The sequence below is a fragment of the Neovison vison genome, chromosome 6 (genome assembly GCF_020171115.1).
Source record: "Neovison vison isolate M4711 chromosome 6, ASM_NN_V1, whole genome shotgun sequence".
Taxonomy (NCBI): Eukaryota; Metazoa; Chordata; class Mammalia; order Carnivora; family Mustelidae; genus Neogale; species Neogale vison.
In genome coordinates this window covers 197,734,472-197,754,309 of record NC_058096.1, presented here as the reverse complement: position 1 = coordinate 197,754,309, position 19,838 = coordinate 197,734,472, and the positions used below count along the sequence as shown (strand labels likewise).

Genomic DNA, 19,838 nt, shown 5'->3' with positions numbered 1-19,838 from the left:
TAAAATGTGGCCTCAACGTTCTGGGATCTTCTCCGCTGATCCTGTTGCGCTGTCACTGGCCAGCAGGAGCCCCCCAGGTCTCGGTCCTCCACATGGGCACCTTTTCTGGGATGGCGATGTGGGGTGTCTTCCTGTTGCTGGCTCCGGCCCTTTTAGCTTACTCCCTCTAGAGTTCTGACTCTGACACTTTCTTTTTCAGTCAACGAAAAATGTTTTTTTTGTTTTTTTTAAGATTTTATTTATTTATTTGTCAGAGAGAGAGAGGGAGAGTGAGCACAGGCAGACAGAATGGCAGGCAGAGGCAGAGGGAGAAGCAGGCTCCCTGCCAAGCAAGGAGCCCGATGTGGGACTCGATCCCAGGACGCTGGGATCATGACCTGAGCCGAAGGCAGCCACTTAACCAACTGAGCCACCCAGGCGTCCCCAACGAAATATGTTTTATTTTAGCCTATCGAATGAAGTATTTTAAACAAATGTTCACATGCTTCTTTTCCTTTTTTAAGGAAAGGATCTAAAGCATAACACTGCCATTGTTTACACCCAAAGCAGTTGAGCCGACTGGGATACTGTACCTACCTGTTGTCATCTTCTCTGGGTGACCCCTCACCATCACTGTGAGAGCATTTCCATTTCAGGCTGTTCACACTTCTTTGACCCTATCCACACCCACCACTTACTTCATGTCCCTCATCCTCCTGGTGGCCTCCCTTCCTTCCTTATTCAGCTGAAATGCCTGGTCTGTTACATTTACTCCCTCAAAAACAGATTCAGCAGTTTTTCACTGACTCTGTGCCTTTGTAGCTATAGGTGACTGGGAAACCAGTGCCAAGTGGTGTATGTAACTCCCTTCCTGCTGCCTAGTGATCATATGACATTGCTCTAATTCCTTTACACTCCCATTCTCTTAGATGATTATTTCACACCTTCTCTCTGAATCTTAAATCCACACTACCCGCCTCCCCATCTCTCTTACTTAGATGACTTTTGGTTCCATTTCACTGATAAAATAGACTCAGTAAGAGCCCAGCCACAAGTTCTCGCCCATATATTTCTGCGTGCTTTCTCTTTTAGTCCAGGTACGCTTTCCAAGTGCCCAGCTCACTTCAGTCCTTCCTCGTCCATTAGATGCCTTCCCCTCTTGCCTTCTAGAAAACATTCTAGAAATTCTCTTGCCTTTCCTCTACAATGTCAAAATCTTTCTCCACTGGGTCATTTTCAGATACACACGTGCTTTCCTATTTCGCATCTTGAAAACAAAGTTTTGAGTCTATTTTTTCCTCTCCATCATCTACTCCAGATCTTGGCTCCCCTTTATGATAAAACTCCTTAAAAGTGTTGTGCTTGTTTATGCTTTGCTATTTTTTCTCCTCCACCTGTTCTCCTAGACTAGATCTGTCCAGGTTTTCACTTCCACCACTCCACTGAAATAGCCCTTGTCAGGGCCACCACCTCTCCTCCTCTTTGGAGGGTCCCAAGACTCAGTACTGGGGCATCTTGTCTTTTACAGTCACTCCCTGTGATATCCTTCTGAGGGCTTTAAATACCAGCGATATGCTAATGACTTCCAAATTTATCTCTCCCGTCTCATTTACCTGCTTATTAACATCTTACTTGATTTCTAACAGGCTCTTCAAAGTGAACATGTTCAAAGCCAAACTCCTGATCTTCTACACCTTCTGCACATCCTGCCCAAACCTGGTGCATTTGTAGTGAATGGCAACTCTGTCCTGGCCAAACACCTGTCCTGCTCTCCGTGGCTTACACCCCACATCTGATCTGTCAGCAAATCCTGTTCTACCTTCAAAATACACCCAAACTTCAGCCATTTCCCACTACCTCCAGTGCCAACACCTAGTCTAACCCTGCATTATCTTTCCCGTGGGTTACTGAGGTAACCTCCTAGCTGGGCTCCCCGCTTTTTATTCACCCTCCTTGTCCAGTCACTTCTTAATATGGCAGCTGGAATGATCCTTTAGAAAAATTCATCAGATGACTGAAATACTGAAAACCCTCCCACTCTCACACAAAGTAAGAGCCAACATCTTAAGTCTTTGGGACGATCTCCACCCCCTTTCACCCCTGGCCCGGTACACCCTAAACTCTCTGACCTCTGCTGTCCTTCCCCCACCTCAGTCACTGTTGTCTGTTCTTTGGATGGACGCGCCAAGCCTGCTCTTGCCTCCAGCGTTTGTACTTCTCTGCCTGGGGTGCTCCTTTCCCAGCCAACCCCATGGCTTCTCTCCTGCCCCCACCCCTTGAGATCTTTCCTCAAACATCACCCTCCCTGAGAGGCCTTCTCTGACTTATTTAAAACTACAGTCCCTGGGGCACCTGGCTGGCTTTTTTTTTAAAGATTTTATTTATTTATTTGACAGAGAGAAATCACAAGTAGATGGAGAGGCAGGCAGAGAGAGAGAGAGAGGGAGGGAAGCAGGCTCCCTGCTGAGCAGAGAGCCGGATGCGGGACTCGATCCCAGGACCCTGAGATCATGACCTGAGCCGAAGGCAGCGGCTTAACCCACTGAGCCACCCAGGCGCCCCGACGGTGACTCTTAATCTTGGGGTTGTGAGTTCAGGCCCTGCCTTCGGCATACAGATTAAAAGTAAAATCCTTAAAAAATAAAACTACAGTCCCCCACTTCCCCTGCTTTGCACTCCCAGCATTCCTGATCCCCTTCCCTGCTTTCCTTTTCTTCATAGCATTTACTTACCATTTTGCACACTATATGCTTGACTTATTTTTTCCGTGTGTGTTTGTCCCTCTAGTCTGTAAACATCTATGGCCTTTTCAGTCTGAAACTTGTGCTCTTCATTTGAGGAGTATTTTCTTGAATTATTCTGTTAATGGTTTGTTCCCTTCTATTTTCTCTGTCTGCCCTTTCTAGACTGCTTTTTCAGATGATGGACAGTTAAGATCAGTCTTCTTACTATTTTTATCTTTTCTAATTTTTATCTTTTTGTCTTTTTGCTTTCTTTTCTGTGAGATTTATGTAACTTTCAGTTCCGGTCCTTCCACTGAGTTTTTCATTTCCACTATCATTTTCTGGTTTCACAGAGGTCTTTTTTTTTTTTTTTCCCTGAATATTACTTTTTAAGAAATAACATTCTTATTTTGTGCTTGCTGTATCTCCTCCTAACTCTTTAAGGATATTACTCATCTTTTTAAAAAGATTCCTTTTCCCTGAAGATTCTCTTGTGCAGTCCAGTTTGTTTCATTCTTGCTTATTGGGGGTCTCTTTTATGTCAGGGGTTCCCCCCCAGGTGTCTGGGGATCCTCAGTGTCTAATCGTAGCTAAGAGTGGGGCACTAGCTAGCTGATTACAAGTCTGGGTGTGCTTGTCAATGTGTGGGATTCAGTATGGAGTGAACTGGGGGGACCCATGTGTCAGTATCTTCAGTTTTGTCTCCTTTGGGCTGTTCAGATTCTCCAGAGAAGGAATATGCTATCATCTTCTTGTAGCTACTGGCCTGGCTGCCAGTTTTCTGGGACCCAGGGGAAAGAGAGCTGAGGGCAGGGCTTAGGTTAGCACTTAGCCTATAAACATTTATCCAGGTCCCTGTTTTCTGTGGGTAGCCTCATTCTCAACTATGCTCGATGTTCCCTGGCCCACAGACCATCTGTGTGCCCTTCTGCCAGGGTGGAGTCAGAGAATCTCAAAACTGCTTGCAGAGAAGGAGGGGAGCTAGGAGTTCAGCTCCTTCTGAAATAGACTTTCAGCCCCTCCTGTGGGTTTTACTTTCACCCTGATTGCCAGACGTACACAGTGCTGTTAGTTCTTGGGGTTCTTTGGTATAACTTGTTTCCCACTCTGGTTTGTGATTCAGTTTTTCTCAGCTCTGCTAAGTCACTGTCCATCTACTTTCTTACTTTCACATTTCCTCCTCTTTTTTTTTTTTTTCCTCTTTTTAAAATTTTTGTTTAGTTATTTATTTGAGAGAGAGACTGAAAGAGAGCATGAGAAATGAGAAGGGGGGGTGGTCAAAGGGAGAAACAGACTCTCTGCTGAGCATGGAGCCCGATGTGGGACCCAGTACTGGGACTCCAGGATCATGACCTGAGCCGAAAGCAGTTGCTGAACCAACTGAGCCACCCAGGTGCCCATCCCTTGGTTGTTCTTTTTGTCAATTTATACCTTTAAAAAGTTTTTAATCCATTTGCTGGTGTTTTCATGGGTTCCAGGAGGGAACAAAAGTAAATGCATATGGTCAGTCTGTTGTCTTCATCTGTCTGTCCTCCACCCGAGATTTTATGACCCCTTAAACAACTGTAAACTGTGGGTCAGTTAATTACCGTTACACAGAGAGCTGGTTCTTAGTGTCACATGAAATAGTGTGCCATCCTTCATTTGTCATCTCAGAAATTAGAGGGTGATACTAAGTAATCAGGGGAGGGAACTGTGACACAGAACTGTTACATGCACGATGTCTGTTACATACCTAACTCCCTTGCAGTGATAGGAAGTTTACTTAAGAACCATAACATAACATGGGGGCACCTGGGTGGCTTAGTGGGTTAAGCGTCTGCCTTCAGCTTGGGTCATGGTCTCAGGGTCCAGGGGTCGAGCCCCACATTGGGCTCTCTGTTCAGTGGGGAGCCTGCTTCCCCCCACTCCACCGCCTGCCTCTCTGCCTACTTATGATCTCTCTCAATCTGTCAAATATTCAATAAAATCTTTAAAAAAACAAAAAACCATAATGTGAGGAAATCAGTTTGTGGGTTAGATGCATGCATAAGTTGCCTGTTTGTGTCAGTGCTGTTGGTTTTAAGTTGTAAATCTCCGGCACCAAGGCAAGCACCTAGAAATGCTGTAGCAGATTTTAAAAAATCATGCTTCTGAGGTGTTAGGGTGATCTTTTGTGTTTCATCTATGTCAATCAGGCTAGAATCTTATTGACTTCATACGCTTTAAAATGCGGAGCATTTCATGGGTGCCCGGTGACTTAGAAGGTTAAGCCGCTGACTCTCTTTTTTTTTTTTTTTTTTTAATATTTTATTTTATTTATTTGACAGAGAGAGATCACAAGTAGGCAGAGAGAGAGAGAGAGAGAGGAGGAAGCAGGCTCCCTGCTGAGCAGAGAGCCCGATGCGGGACTCGATCCCAGGACCCTGAGATCATGACCTGAGCGAAAGGCAGCGGCTTAACCCACTGAGCCACCCAGGCGCCCCAAGCCGCTGACTCTTAATTGTGGCTCAGATCATGATCTCAGAGCCCTGTGCCTTGGGCTCTGTGCTCAGCAGGAGTCTGCTTGAAGATTTTCTCTTTCCTTCTCCCTCAGTGCCCACGCCCTGCTCAGACTCTCTCTCTCTCTCAGATAAATAAGTAAATCTTTTTTTTTTTAAGATTTTATTTATTTATTTGACAGAGATCACAAGTAGACAGAGAGGCAGGCAGAGAGAGAGAGGGGGAAGCAGGCTCCCTGCTGAGCAGAGAGTCCGATGTGGGACTCGATCCCAGGACCCTGCGATCATGACCTGAGCCAAAGGCAGAGGCTTTAACCCACTGGGCCACCCAGGCACCCCTAAATAAGTAAATCTTTAAAAAATAATAAAATGCCAAGCATTTCAGAATTAGGTACACTTGAGCTTGACCTGTGTAATACTCAGTTCTGCTATTAATGGTTCTCACCACTGGATTCTCTCTATTTGGAAAAGTTTAATATCTGGGCCATACTTGTAAAAAATGTATTTTTGACAGTTTTTGATGATTTAATTGAACATTTGCTGACCACTGAATATTTGTTAGGTGCTTATATGGACTCATAAATGGTCTGTAGCATGTTGCATGTTGTTAGAAATAAAAATAATTTGATCTGGATTTAAAAAAAAAAAAACTTTGTCACAAGTAGCTTATTGGCCTTTTTTATCATCTTAGTCTTATAGATAGTATGAACTATTGGAGATTCTAGGGGAAAAGTCTCTCTCTCTCTCTCTCTCTCCCCCCCCCACACACACACGATACCACCCCACATGAAACAGTCATCCTATTTTCTCAGAAAAGTTTGCACTCTTAAGTAGCCCATTTTTATCCTAGAGACAACAGTGCCTACCCTGTTTTGTTTGTTTCTTCCAGTGCCCTGTTCAGGTTGGGGCTTTGGTTTCAATGTTTTTAAAGTGATCATCTAGATTATATACAGTGTAACAGAATGGAAGGGCCGCATTAGTATGTCATGACTCTGAACTGTGTGCATTTAAGAACTGTTTGTATTATGGCTTTATGAATCTTTGTATAAATGACCAGGTTTAAAAAAAAAAAAATCATCATGAAGCTGAGCGAGGATTAAAGTAAGTTTAGCCCACTTAGTATGGGTTTGCCTGAGCCCATTCAAAAAGACAAGGATCTATTTGAAACAAATAATCACCCCACCTTAACTTTAACACAGTTGAAGAGCATATTCTCAGGTCAGGCCCCAGAGTGCCCCTTGATCTCCCCTGGCTGATTCTGAGACCTGGGGCAAGGTACTTCCTCCCCTCAGCCTGAATTTCCTCCCCAGTAAAATGGGGAGATTAATAGTGTTCATTTCAGAAGGCTGTAAGGATTAAGTGAGATGATGCATGTGAAAGCTTTTGGCATAATGCCTGGCACATATACGTGTTCCTTAAATATGAGCTATGATGAAGACTTATTATTACATGCATACCATGCATGTAATAATGCATACTATGAATACGGTGGGATGCTTCATTTAGATACTCTCCTTATTTCCTTTACAGTGTTGAAGAGTATTTGGTGGCGATTATTTGTTTTTAAGCATTTTTATTTCTAATTGTTTTTTCTTTTTTTTTTTTTTTAAAGATTTTATTTATTTATTTGAGAGAGAGAGACAGTGAGAGAGAGAATGAGCGAGGAGAAGGTCAGAGAGCGAAGCAGACTCCCCATGGAGCTGGGAGCCTGATGTGGGACTCGATCCCGGGACTCCAGGATCACGCCCTGAGCCGGAGGCAGTCGTCCAACCAACTGAGCCACCCAGGCGCCCCTCTAATTGTTTTTTCATTTTTTTTTCCTTTCATTCATCTATCACGCTTTACCTTGAGGTAACTGTGCTACCGGGTCAGCCTCTCCAGGGTGGTTGCTGCTTCTACCGGACCCTGTTTAGCAAAGTCCTGGAGCACCAGGTTTCGGAGTGGGAAGGGAACTAAGAGTGTGGGGCTCTTCTCTGAAGATTCGCACGGTCTGAGGGTCTGGGGGCCAGCCACTCACCGGACGAGGCCGAGCAGCTCTAGGTAGCCGGTTCTCACCGCATCTACTTGGGCCCCAGACAGGAAGCCATCGTGGAGAAAGTCAGCAGCGTTAGTCAGGATGCCGTGCAGAGCATAGAGGTCACAGAGGCGTTTGAGTACCTGCTGAACCGCCGGCTTGTTTTCCAGTTTCTCCAGAGTTTCTGTAAAGCTCTTCACACTGATATAGTAGCAGTGTGCCTAAAAGACATGAAGATCCATCAGCTTCCGATTTCTGACTCCAGAAGTCATTTTGGAAGCTGGGCAAGACTGCTGGGGTGAGGTCGCTGTGGCCACGTGTTTCCCCGAGCTAACCGCGGGTCTCCATGGGGTGTGTGTGTGCGTGTGAATATGTGTTCGCACATGTGGTCCGGTTGGGGGCTTGTGGGCTCTGCGACTCGGTAACTTCCCCATTTTGTTTGGGGAAATTTCAAGGAGGTTTGAAAGTAGAAAGAGTACAGGGGTCTTGGAGGCTGGCCTGGAGACAGTGGAGGACAGCACCACATTTCTGAACAGCTGTTTGTTGTTTGCCATGTTCAAGGCAGCGGGGTGTTTGTGTGTGTGTGTGTGTGTGTGCTTTTGTGTGTCTTGGGGTGAGAAAGTAGAGGTACATGATGGACATAAAATGTATCCCAGCTAGAAAGTAAACTCTGCAAAGTAAGCGGGGCTGTTAGTTGACCCATACCCAACAGTCTGGCTTTGTCAGTAGTTCCACTTGGTAAGTGACCACAGCCCTCAACCTAGTGAGACCCCCCTTTCTGTCAAGCCAGGATCCTTCTCTGGGACCCCCTCCTCCCCACAGCTCTGCAAATAAAGGATGAATGCCTGACCCAGCAGGAAGCTTTCAGACCCCTGCTTCTGTGAGGCCTGTAGTGCTTTCTGATTAGTCTGTGCCCCCCTGCTGGTTGTTGAATATTTTTGTTTTTGTTTTTTGTTTTTTGTTTTTATATTTTATTTATTTATTTGACAGACAGAGATCACAAGTAGGTAGAGAGGCAGGCAGAGAGAGAGGGTGAAGCAGGCTTCCTGCAGAGCAGAGAGCCCGATGCGGGGCTCGATCCCACGACCCTGGGATCATGACCTGAGCTGAAGGCAGAGGCTTTAGCCCACTGAGCCACCCAGGCGCCCCGGTTGTTGAATATTTTTGAAGATTCCCCTTCTCCCCAAGACAAATGCACATTATTGTTATCAAGTTAGGTATACGAATTCCATGGGGGGAGGGAGAAAAGGCAAGCAAACAAAACTCTTCTCAAATGTTTATGTGCATACAGATCAGCTGAGCATCTCGTGAAAATGCAAATTTCCAGGTAGCTTCCCAGTAATGCCTTTAAGTAGCAAGGCTTAGACTGTCTGGAGGGTTCAAAGAAGTCTGACAAGGGACAGGGACAGGGCCGGGGTTATTGCGTGCACACTGGACTGTGCTTGCAGGAGGCTGCCCCAGTCTGCTGGGGCTGGCCCCTGGGGCAGAGTGAGGCAATGGCCCACCTGCAGTGGTGAGGCTGCCCCCCCCACATAGCCCCGCGCCAGTGAAGCGCCGCGATCCACATGGCTGGGGAAGTGGGGAACAAAGGCAAAAGAAATGTAGATAAGATGAAATTTTCCTCTAACTTGCAGCCCGCTGACAAATAGTTGAGACAGACAGAGTATGACATTCCTCCAGGAACTGAACTGCACAACTGAACTGTCTTCATGTTAATGCCTTGCTAGAGGGGAAAAAAACACCTTAGCTTGACAATAACGGGGCCTCCAGGATCCAGTAAGTCTTCTCGAATGTATGAAAATCCTTTTGGAAACTCTTTTTGTCTCTACCCCTCCCAGTTTAAATGTATGCAATCAATCGCTCCTCATACTCCCAGGGTAGCTCTTTCTGCTCACTGGTCCTGCCCCTGGTCTTTAATAAAACCACCTTTTTTGCACCAAAAATGGCTCAAGAATTCTTTCTTGACCATTCTCTCCCGAGACCCACATCAGATCACATCAGTTGGGATTTCTTTCCGTGGGGGTCAGAGAGCCACAGTCTTCAACAGGAAAATGAGCCCATCAGGTTTCTCACTTGGAAAGGATCTGCCTTCCCCACGGGAGGCCTCACACGGGGGCTAACGACACACTCTGCCGCCTGGACCTGGTGTGCTCCCAGCCACACTGGGTTTGCAACAGTTGGGTGCAGAAGGGGAGCAGATGTGCGTTGCTGCCCCTGCTGAGTCAGAAAGACCCGGCTTCCCTATTCTCATCTGAGGACCACATCCTTAAACTCTCAGGGCCCTGGGCTGTGGAGTGGAGTGAGAAAAAGCTGCTGGAGGGTCTTGGCCTCCGTGGCTTCTGTTCCAGTGACAGGGTGAGCCAAACTTTGGCACCATGCTCCAAATGCAATGAACTCTATTTACTTTTTGTGTGTGTTGGTTTAAACCTTGCCTCCTGACTAATTTGGTGTATGGGGTGGGATGTGTAGCATTTATATGCTAGATGCATTTTACGTTTTACATGTATTAACTCATTTAATCTCCATAATAATCTTAAAAGGTAGGTACTATGATTGGCTCCATTTTGTAGATGAGGAGACTGAGGCATTGAGGGATTAAGTTCCTTGCCCAAGGTCACCTGGCTAGCAAGTGGTAGTAACAAGATCCACACCAAAATAGTCCATCTCCTGGTTAAGCATCTGTACTCTTCACCATTCCCTTGCATTGCCAAAGCCATGAGAGACCGAGGCTGGATTAGAATGAGGGCCAGCATTTGCTCCTGTGGTCCTAGGGACGGACCTCTCTCCTGAGCAGGGTCTCAGATAATAGGACCAGAAGTCGTCAGAACCTAAAGGTGTTTTTCATGCCCCTTTGTTTTACAGACTGGGCAGTTACAGCCCAGAGAAGGAAGGACACTGGAGGTCACACAGGCCGGTCATGCACAGAGCTGGGAACAGAACTTAGGCCACCACTCTGCCGCTGTCCCCACTCCCCTTGTATTGCTCACTCTCTACCTGCATATTTATGGTTTCTAGATGGGACTTGGTGGGTGCTTAAGAGTTCTGTAGAGCAGATGGTTCTTCCAAAGCATGAAGCTCAGAAATTGCAGATTTCCCTGCCCCTTCTGACTTCGGAGAGTCAGCTTGGGCACCATCTCCCCAGGAAGCCACTCTTCTTTAGCTTACAATGGCCGGAGGAGAAGGGACTTGCTCTTCTCCTCTAGGCTGGTGGAACTCTCTACCCTCGGTAACCCTAGAACTCGGGGATGACCTCCCTCCCTTACACACAGTGGCTCCCTGAGGACACAGCTTGCCTCTGTGAGGGAAAGGAAAGCAAAGCATCTTAACTATTTTCTACTTCTGGGACTTAATTCTTTTGAGTTCTGGTTCCTCATCCTTGAAATGGAGATTATGCTGCTCCCCCCCCCCCAGGGTGGTATGTACTAAATGAGGTAACCCTGGCATGCAGGGTCCACTCCACTGGAAGGCAGAGCACAGGTTGGGAAAACGGATGCATCATGGGCAGCTGGGGTTCCTTTTGTGCTTGTCTGGTGAGAACACAGCCTTGGCTCACCCTCGCCTGTGTTGATAGGACATTTAGCACAGCAGGGAGTGCTCCTGTGGTGGACACAGCCTGGAGGATGGTGGCCCCGGGGAAGACCAGCACCTGCTGCTGTGGTAGAGGGGGCGAGTCACCAGGGGGCGCTCATGCCCAGCCCGCGCCCCGAGGGCGCTACAAAGCACTCCTCGGGCTCTCCTGCCAGTTCCTGGGCCTGATGCTTGAGGATCCGAGCATTCATCTTGGTTTTCCAGCTGTAGGTAGGGCCACAGTCTCAGCTGCCTAAACTAGAGCTCAGGACTCAACCTCTTTCCCAGCCCACTACTCTAAGAAGCCTGTCACTATCTCCTACCCCCTTAATATGTCTGTATCCATCCACTCTTCTCCATGCCCTCTGCCAAGGTCATGGTCGGGACCATCCTCAGCCCTTGGCCAGATTGCTGCTGCTTGATCCTAACTCGCTTCCAGCCTCCAGTCCATTGCTCCCCAGGCAGCCTGCATGATTCTTCTACAGTGAAACTCTGATCACCTTACTTCCATGATACAAAGTCGGCCAAGGCTTCCCATGGCAATGAGAACAAAACCAAACTCCTCACAGTGAGGCAGAAGGTCCCAGGCCTTGCCTCTCTTTCTCCATCCCCTAACTGCCTTCCTCTCCTGGGTTCAGTCTTCCTCCTTGAGCTCCTTCTTGGGAGGATTTGCATTTCTTCAAGCACCGCGCCTTTTCTTGCCTCTTCCTTTTCCATCTGCTGTTCCCTTTGCCAGGAAACCTTTGTTTCCCAAACCACAGCATCTATCCTTTGCCTGGCTAATTTCAGCTCCTCCTTGAAGTCCTGGCCTCTACGTCCCTTCTGGGAAGCCTTTCGGATCCTCACGCCCGGTAAGAGCTGCACCTCTCTGGGACCCCGCGGCAGCCTGTGTCTCCCCATCACAGTGCTGCCTTGATGGCACTGGGTGTCAGGGCACCACGGAGGCCCCAGCCCCCAACCCATGCCTGGTGTTGAGCGGGTGCTCAAATATTTGCTGACTGAATGTGAATTATGCACAAACACAAAACATAGTAGAAATTGAATCAGACATCTAAGGCTTGCCTGTGGGGCTAAAGGGAGACTTGACCTGCTTTTCTATCTGGGAGGAAATATTTGAACAACCTGAAGCAAATCCAATAACACTGCCTCATTACATTTTTCCCTAAGAGCTGTCAGCAAGATTGCTTTGGAGTTAAGTCCTTTAATTAAAATACCCTGGACGAAAGCCGTGGAAGTGAAACGAGGGCAGCCACGGAGCAGGGCTGGGGAATAATGGCAGAGCTCAGATTTTCTCAGCGTGATGGTCTGCTGGGGAATCAAACAGGTCCCTTTCAGCTGGTGCTTCAGCTGAGGGGCAGCTCACCTTAGCAGTCTGGAGGTGTATGACCGTGGTCTGGTTCCATGCCTCATCCCAGTCAGCCCCAGATTGTATCAGAGTCTCTAGGTGATGCGCTGAGTCCTTTATGAGCCTGAAGGCCAGAGGAAAAAAAAAAAGCTTCCATTTGCTGACTGAGTGGGAAGGACACTGATAGAGTCTGGTCTCAGGCTAACTGGGGATCCCTCAGAAGTAGAAATGCAGTCATTACCGTTGATTGACTATTGGTTTGTGTTGCAAAGCTAAATGGTGACTATACATTATCTCTCTAACCCTTGTAAGGCTAGGCATTCCCAATTTACAATGGGGAAAGCTGAGTCCCAGACTGGCTCACTTAACCGGTCTGGGGTCACACAGTAAAGGGTAGAGCTGTCCTGACCTTGGAGCTGGAAAGCCTCAGGGTTCCCGGGCGGGCACTGACCCTCCTTTCTAATGCAGATGCCACACATCTGCATTCAGTGTTTCCACGGAATCCCTTGACTGACTTCTGTGGCTGAGCAAGGACAATGGTTTTCCTGTAAAGGCTACTGACACCTGTCAGTCACCTGGCCTGTTCCAGGTTCTACCTAAGGGACCTTAAAAGACTAGAAAAGAAAAGAAACTAAACAAACTCTTGTCCCCCCAAACCAGTAAGTCGGTCATTTGCCACGTACATAACCTTTATTCTTTTATTTTCTATTCCCTACCCATTCACTCATGACCCTTGGAATTTCTACGCAAAACACACTGTTTATTAAGCAATATTTATCTTTTCTTACTTGTCAGGGAGTAGATAAACAGATGTCACATCGAATTCCAAGCAAAAATCAATATAATGGCATTTTAACTACCCCGAGAAGCTTTACTGGGCACTCACCACCTCCCCCAACTAAAACATTAGTTCTGTAAGGCCTGGGCTTTTTGCGACTGGTTTCCTGATAAATCCAAAATGCCTGGAATAGTATCTGGTGCCCTGTAGGCACTTAGTATTTGTGGAATAAATAAATGGATGTCCAAAGTTGCTTGTGATCTTGAAATAATTATTAGCCATCCTTTGGACCACAGGTAAGGGTATAACACCTCTTTTCATATGCTGATAATATTTCTTCCAGCTTGTTTTGGTGTTTTATTTTTAAATTTCTATTTTTTTAAAAGATTTTATTTATTTATTTGAGAGAGAGAGAGACAGTGAGAGAGAGCATGAGAGGCGAGGAGGTCAGAGGGAGAAGCAGACTCCCCATGGAGCTGGGAGCCTGATGCAGGACTTGATCCCGACACTCCGGGACCGTGACCTGAGTTGAAGGCAGTCGCTCAACCAACTGAGCCACTCAGGTGCCCCCCCAAAAAAATTCTTAAAAAAAAAAAAGAATTTCCTTGCACTGGCCAGAGGGGTGATGTCCTTCTACCAGCTCGGCCAGGATGGGGAAGTGATGGTGGCTCATGGATGTGGCTTCCCCTTCTCTGCCCATGGTGGTAGGAACCGAGAGGACTGAGGTTGGGGAGGGGGGGTTTCTTCTCAGAGGAGTATCCACGAATGCTCACCCAGCCCCGCTCCAAAGGCCCTAGTGTGGGAAGGAGCCTGCCCCCAGGTGGAACGGCCACTTTCTTACTCACCTGGCTGCCACGTGTGCCCAGGCAGTGGTGTAGAGTTTTGGGTGGAGGAAGTCAGCTGCTTTCTGGGCTGGGCACCTGGCCAGGTAGGGTGCAGTCAGGTATGCAACAGATGGAGGGAGAGACTTCTGTGTGGAGCCTGGGATCGCCTGAGTTTGCAGGTAGTTTTTCACTAGAAACCTGGGGGTGGGGGCGGGGGAAACAGGTAAGCAGTGGGGAAAACACGCAGTCTTATACTCCCTACAGGAGAACCGGGGCCATGCAGGCTCCTGCCCCTCCCATGGGCAAGCTCACTCCAGAGCCCCCTGAGCCCGCCTGCTGTGAGGCCCTCAGAAAAACGCACCCTGAGGCTGTAGTCTCTTCCCTAGGGAAAGGAGGCTGGAGCTGCAGAGCTGCGCAGACACTCAGATCCAGAGTGTAAACCCTTTTGGTATCTGAGCAAACAGAATCCTTTCTCCTGGTTAGGATCTTGGGATTTGGGGATTCGTGCTCAACTGTACAGTGATGACAGAAATCAAATTTTCTTGCTTGAGAAAGGACAGGGGTTAGGAATGCTAACATGAGTGGAGAGTGACTGGTGACTCTCGGCTTCTTTCCTCTGACGACCCAGTGGTTAAAGGCTCTGGGCTCAGCCAGCCCTGGATTTCCAGGGCAGCTCTACAGATACCTCTGGCTGGTCCAAGTTACCTCATCTCCCTTGGCCTCAGTTTCTCCATCTCTAGATGGGGATAACAGTCACTTGACAGAAGGTTTGTGAAAACTGGAATTATTTGTAATGCTCCTATAATGGTGGGGCACTGCATGTCTAATACAGGATACTGTAGCCCTCTTATCATTTGAGAAAACCTCCCATAATACTCTAGGGATGGGAAAGGCCTTGTCAGTCCGAGGGCCCCCCCCAACCCCCAGAAGAGAATAAACAGAATCCTCCACTTTGCGCGGAGGCAAATGCTGCCTCCCTTCCTGCCTCTCACGTGGGAGGCTCGGCGGCCAAGCCCGGTGCTAAACCCGGGGACCCGCGGTGAGCAAGCCCCTCAAAACTCGGGCTCACAGAGAACAGCCCCTCGCTCAGTGCAGGCCTGGCCTGTTCAGTCGGGGAGGGCAGCTAAGCCGGGACCCGAGGGCTGAGAGGAGCGGCAGATCCAGCAGGCTGGGGCAGAGCTCTCGGGGCGAGGGAAGCTCCGGGAGCCTGTGATGGGAAACAGGAACCGGGTCCAGCTGGGGAAGGGAGAGCACAAGGGGAAGCGGGAGCACGTGGGGCAGGGGGAACACGAGGGGGGAGGGAGAGCACGTGGGAAGGGAGGCGGGGCCAGGGGCGGGGCAGGCCTCAGGGACACCTTGGGGCAGGTGCAGCTTGGCGTTTTCCCGTGAGCTGTAGGGAGGCCCTGAAGGCTGTGAAGCAAGGGAAAGCTGTGCTCCTGTCCCGCCTACCGAAAGCTCGGGGTGGACTGGAGACTGTGCGTGGTTGGCCTCCGCTGGCTCGGCGCCGCCCGGTGCCCGCCCCCGCCGGCGGCCTCGGACGCTGCTTCAGCCCACGCAGGGGCCTTACCTGGCCGTCTGCAGGTAGAGTACAGTGTTGTCACCCTCGTAGGTGCAGGAGGCTGTCACTCTGGTGACCAGAGAGGGCAGGCCACTCAGCTTCGAGTAGCCGTGGCCGCCGCAGGCTCGGCGGCACAGCTCGGAACCCTGGAAGCACAAGTCTGACGTCATGGCCTTGATGCCTGCGCTCAGGGCGTGAAGCTGCAAGAACAGGGGATCGCGGTGAGTCAGGGGGCCCTCCAGGAACAACCGTGCCTCCCACTCACTGAGCCCCTGCTGTATGCCCATGACAACCCTGTGAAGTAAGAAAGATTTCCCTCGCAACTTCATGGAGGAGGCTGAGGCTCAGAGATGTTACGTAACTTGCCCAAGGTCCTACGATGAGGCAATGTAGCTGTAGGCGCAGTAAAAACAAAGGGAACCTGTCCTCGCCAGCGTCTCCAGGATCTCGGGAAGACGGGCTTTCCTGGAGTTGGGCTCACCATCATGTAGGAGTTATGGATTTTGCTGGCAAGTGGAATTTTTGGAGAACAGGCCTGGGACCGTGGAGGTCCACCATCAACCCCAGTGGTCTGGGTTGTAGGAGGGGCAGCCACGCAGCAGACCTGTTTGAGCTTTTGGTTCTGAAAGCCCTTACCCATCTTTCAGGCTTCTAAGTCCTTGGGAGGAAGGTCATAACCCGTAATCTCTCTGTGCTTTACTTTCCCAATCTGTAAAATGGAACTACAAATGGGGCCAGTGGCACAACTGGAAGGATTAATGAACCAATGCTTATGAAGCCCATGGTCTGGTGGACAGAACCTCAGTGTATATCTAAGTCCATAATCCTTCATCTGAGACCCTTTGGGGCCAGAAGGGTTTTGGAATTGCTGTTTTTTTATATTTTAGAAAGCTAAGGCAGAGCACTGAAGGCATATTATATATAATACCCAGAAAATTCTGGGGCAGCCTTAGTGATCATACGCATTAGTATTTTGGCTGCAAAAGGTATACATATCCAGTGAGATATATCAGATCAATTCAGGTCATACCATGCCTCAACGATGGTAATTTTTCAGAGCTTTTTAGGTTTCAAATTCACACCAGGGATTGTGTTCCTGGGTTCTATGTTTTATGTGTGATTATTCCCTCTAGCATTTCTGGAGCTTTCTGGAGGCCATATGTAGGTGGATTTATATGTTGGGGTACAGTTTGCCCTGGGTGCCCTGGGATATTGGGAGGCTGGGGGAGGGAGTAAAAGGAGTTCATGGGAACAAGAGTGGGGCTGCTTCCCAGTGGGAGGAACAATTTCAGCCATCTTACCAGCTCCTAGCCCCCCCCCCCCAGCAGAGAGCAGGTACCTCTGGCAGGTGGCTGAAGTCTTTGTTCTGAATGGCATCGTAGGAGCTGTGCAAGAATTTCAAGAGGTTGCGCGCCAGGAAATGGAATGCATAGGCTGTGGCCAGCTGAGGGAGGAGTTTCTGCTGCTGCGTCTGGTAGTCCAGGATTTTTGCCTCTGGGTCGCTGAGGAGAAGAAAAGCAGAAGGTTTAGAAGATCACTACAGCTCCCTCAACCTTCTATATCCCCAGAGCCATAAGAGGTGTAAAAACTCATAGTTTTTTATAACTCACTGCAAAACTTGACCCGAACTGACATGAGGTTAATAATAATCTTAAGATGTCATCTAACATGAGTATCCACACATTTCTCTGTAGAAATATTGACAGGCTTGCTTATGGGTTCTGCCCCTATGGGGGACGTGTACAGAATTATAGCATATGCACCATATTATCTTGCCGAAATCTGGAAAGTTCTGAATTCCAATGCATTTGGTCCCAAGGACTTCAAGTGAGGGCTTGCAGTCTTGTACACATCAAGTTTCATGATGTGAAACTTGACCGTTCACTGTCCAGGTGCAAGTATAGTATGTGCTGGGCGGTAGATCAAGTCTAATCAGTAACTCTGAGGATGTGAACTTGGGCCTGATGGAATCCCAAGGCAGGGACTACGTCTGCCTTGTCCATTGATCTGTCTGCAGTGCCTGAGACAGTGCCCAGCATGAAGGGGACCGGGATAACTCTTTGTGGATTAAAAGAAAGTGTGAATGTAAGAAGCCTCCCATGGCTGTTGGGGAGAATCTTAGGTTAGTAGCTCCTCATTTGGACACTTAAAAAAAAAAAAAGATTTTATTTATGTATCATGGAGGGGAGGGGCAGAGGGAGAGAAAGAGAGAATCTCAAACAGACTCCCCACTCAGCACAGGGCCCAACTTGGGGCTCAACCCTACAACCCTGAGATCATGACCTGAGCCGTGACCAAGGTTCAGATGTTTAACCGACTGAGCCACCCAGATTCCTCAGACACATACTTTTATAACTATCCTTGGGACCCTTGTGGAACCCAGAAAACTGGGCTCTGGACAGGACTTCAGCAGCAGCACCTTTCCCCCCAGCACCCCTGTCCTCCAGAGAAGACTCCCTCAGCATGGGGAGTTCGATACCCAGGCCAGTCCCAGTATCTTGGATTTGCCAGAGGAAAAGGACCCTGGGCTATGGGCCTGGCTTGCTTTTTTGCATTTCACTCTCCACCGTGCCCTAAAGGATTGCTCCTGTCGTGCCCTGTGCTGTAGGTGAGGACACTGAGGGACAAAGAAGTGGTGAGACTTGCCCCAGCTCCCACAGCTGGCAAGCGGCCCAGCTGTGTGTCCCCCAGGTCTGTCTGGCCTCTGACCCTCAGTCCATTTTGCTTTAGTCTCCTGGATCCTCGAGCCCATGGCATGAAACAATACTGGGTCCTTAGATGGGAGGTTCTCCCACTCTTCACATCCCAGGTAAGAAAATCGAGGCCCAGAGTGGGCAAAGGACTCGCCCAGGGTCACTTAGCTGAGTTGGGACAAGAAACCGCCAGGCTGAAGTCCATCCCTCAGCACTATGAGTTTAGTCAGCTGGACTGTGCCTGTCTTCCCACTCTGGTACCATATGCTCAGCTCCTCGCTGCCACATCTTGGCTGCATGTCCCCATTGAGGGTATATTTACTCTAAGAAATTATTTACTGTTTACCTAAAATTCAAATTTAATGGGCAGTCCTGTATTTTCATTTGCTGGCAACCGTGTAGGTTTACACAGGCCCGCATGAGCGCGGGGGAACATAACACACGGTGAAAAAGAGAGAGTCCTGGCATGCCTGGAAGGCTCAGTGGGAAGAGCCTGTGGAACTTGATCTCAGGGTTGTGAGTTCAAGCCCCATGTTGGGTTGAAGATTGCTGAAATAAATATTCAAATAACGACAGAGAGTACAGTCCACTATTCAGTCCCATGGGGCAGAGGGGGTACCCACTGGACACAGCCACAGGCAACAGAATGGATCCAAATTTGGATGTGCCACACGTGGGTGCGGATAGCCACAGCTGGACAGAGCCCACTTCAGCCACACACCGCCCGACGTGACAGCTGGCCTTTCCCAGACACACTCACTCCCACCCCGACAGAACTCAGGAGCCACAGTCCCCCACCTTCTGGCAAAGCAGCTGACAACCCAGACACAGTCAGCCAGTCATAGCCGCGCTGAACCCCGACAGACAGATCTGAGTCAGATCTGACGGTACAGGATCACACAGAAACCCAGACCGCGATCTCTGGGGGTAGATCAGCCAGGGACAGAGAGAACCCGATGGAGACCCCGCAGACAGGGTCAGACGGGCCGGGTCTGGCCAGAGGTTGTGCGTGTGTTGTGGGGGGTCACATGTATTCCCAGCACCCCACTCGGGCAGAGGGGCGGCATCAGGGGGCAGGCGCTGTGGGATGGAGAGCTAGCCCTGTCTGTCATGGTCAGCGTGTGGGTGCTCCTTGCCTGGGCCGGATGCTGGATTGGCGGCGGATGACCGAGTAGCGGATGGCGATGACACAGGCTTTCTGCAGCAGAGGGATGATCTCGCCCAGGAGAAGCTCCACCCGCACCACCACCATGGAAAAGTAGTTGGTCTGCTGTGTTCCCAGCTTGACGTAGGTGCCGTCCGGCAAGACCTGGGGGACCAGAGACAGGTGCTGGGTCTGAGCCAAGGCCCCCAAGTCTGTCCTACACCCATGACCGTGGGGCTTCCGTCCCCTCCAGGCACACCGTCCTCAGACTGCTCGCCGGGAGCAGGTGGCTGACCGCCAGCCAGGTGCGCTGGTTGTGAAACACACCTGTGCTTTCTGCTGATCCGTCCCTGCCTCCAGGGCCTGGGTTCATGGCTCCTCTCCTGGGACACCCAGGACCTTCCCCAAATTCACAGCTAAATTCCACAGGGAATGCCTGGCAACATGGGGACCTCCAGAACTTCCTCCAGTTGGCTCATGTCTGGTCAGTGACTGGTTGTCCAGGCCTTACGGTAGGTACATAAGCTGGTCACCCTCAGCCCTTCCCTCGTCTCCCATCGCTTTGCCACCCTGCCCTATGACTGCTCTACCACCACATGGAGCTCTGAGCATTGATCCATGAGAACTCTGAGGCTCAAAGAGGTCAAGCGACTTGCCCAAGATCACACAGCTCCTAAACTGGGGCTTTACCCAGATCTGTGGGATGCCAGAGCCCCTCTAGAGTGGGGTGGGG

General features: G+C 49.4%; 1 protein-coding gene across 1 annotated transcript in view; it reads right to left on the bottom strand.

Moving 5' to 3' along the window:
• Window positions 1-19,838, bottom strand: part of ACOX2 (acyl-CoA oxidase 2) — a 32,016-nt gene that overhangs the window by 5,415 nt on the left and 6,763 nt on the right. The window contains exons 8-13 of the mRNA XM_044253296.1: window positions 19,098-19,270; window positions 16,608-16,770; window positions 15,278-15,468; window positions 13,732-13,908; window positions 12,127-12,232; window positions 7,200-7,417 (exon numbers count right to left, since the gene is read on the bottom strand). Coding sequence (XP_044109231.1) covers window positions 7,200-7,417; window positions 12,127-12,232; window positions 13,732-13,908; window positions 15,278-15,468; window positions 16,608-16,770; window positions 19,098-19,270 — 1,028 coding nt within the window. The remainder of the gene's footprint in view (window positions 1-7,199; window positions 7,418-12,126; window positions 12,233-13,731; window positions 13,909-15,277; window positions 15,469-16,607; window positions 16,771-19,097; window positions 19,271-19,838) is intronic.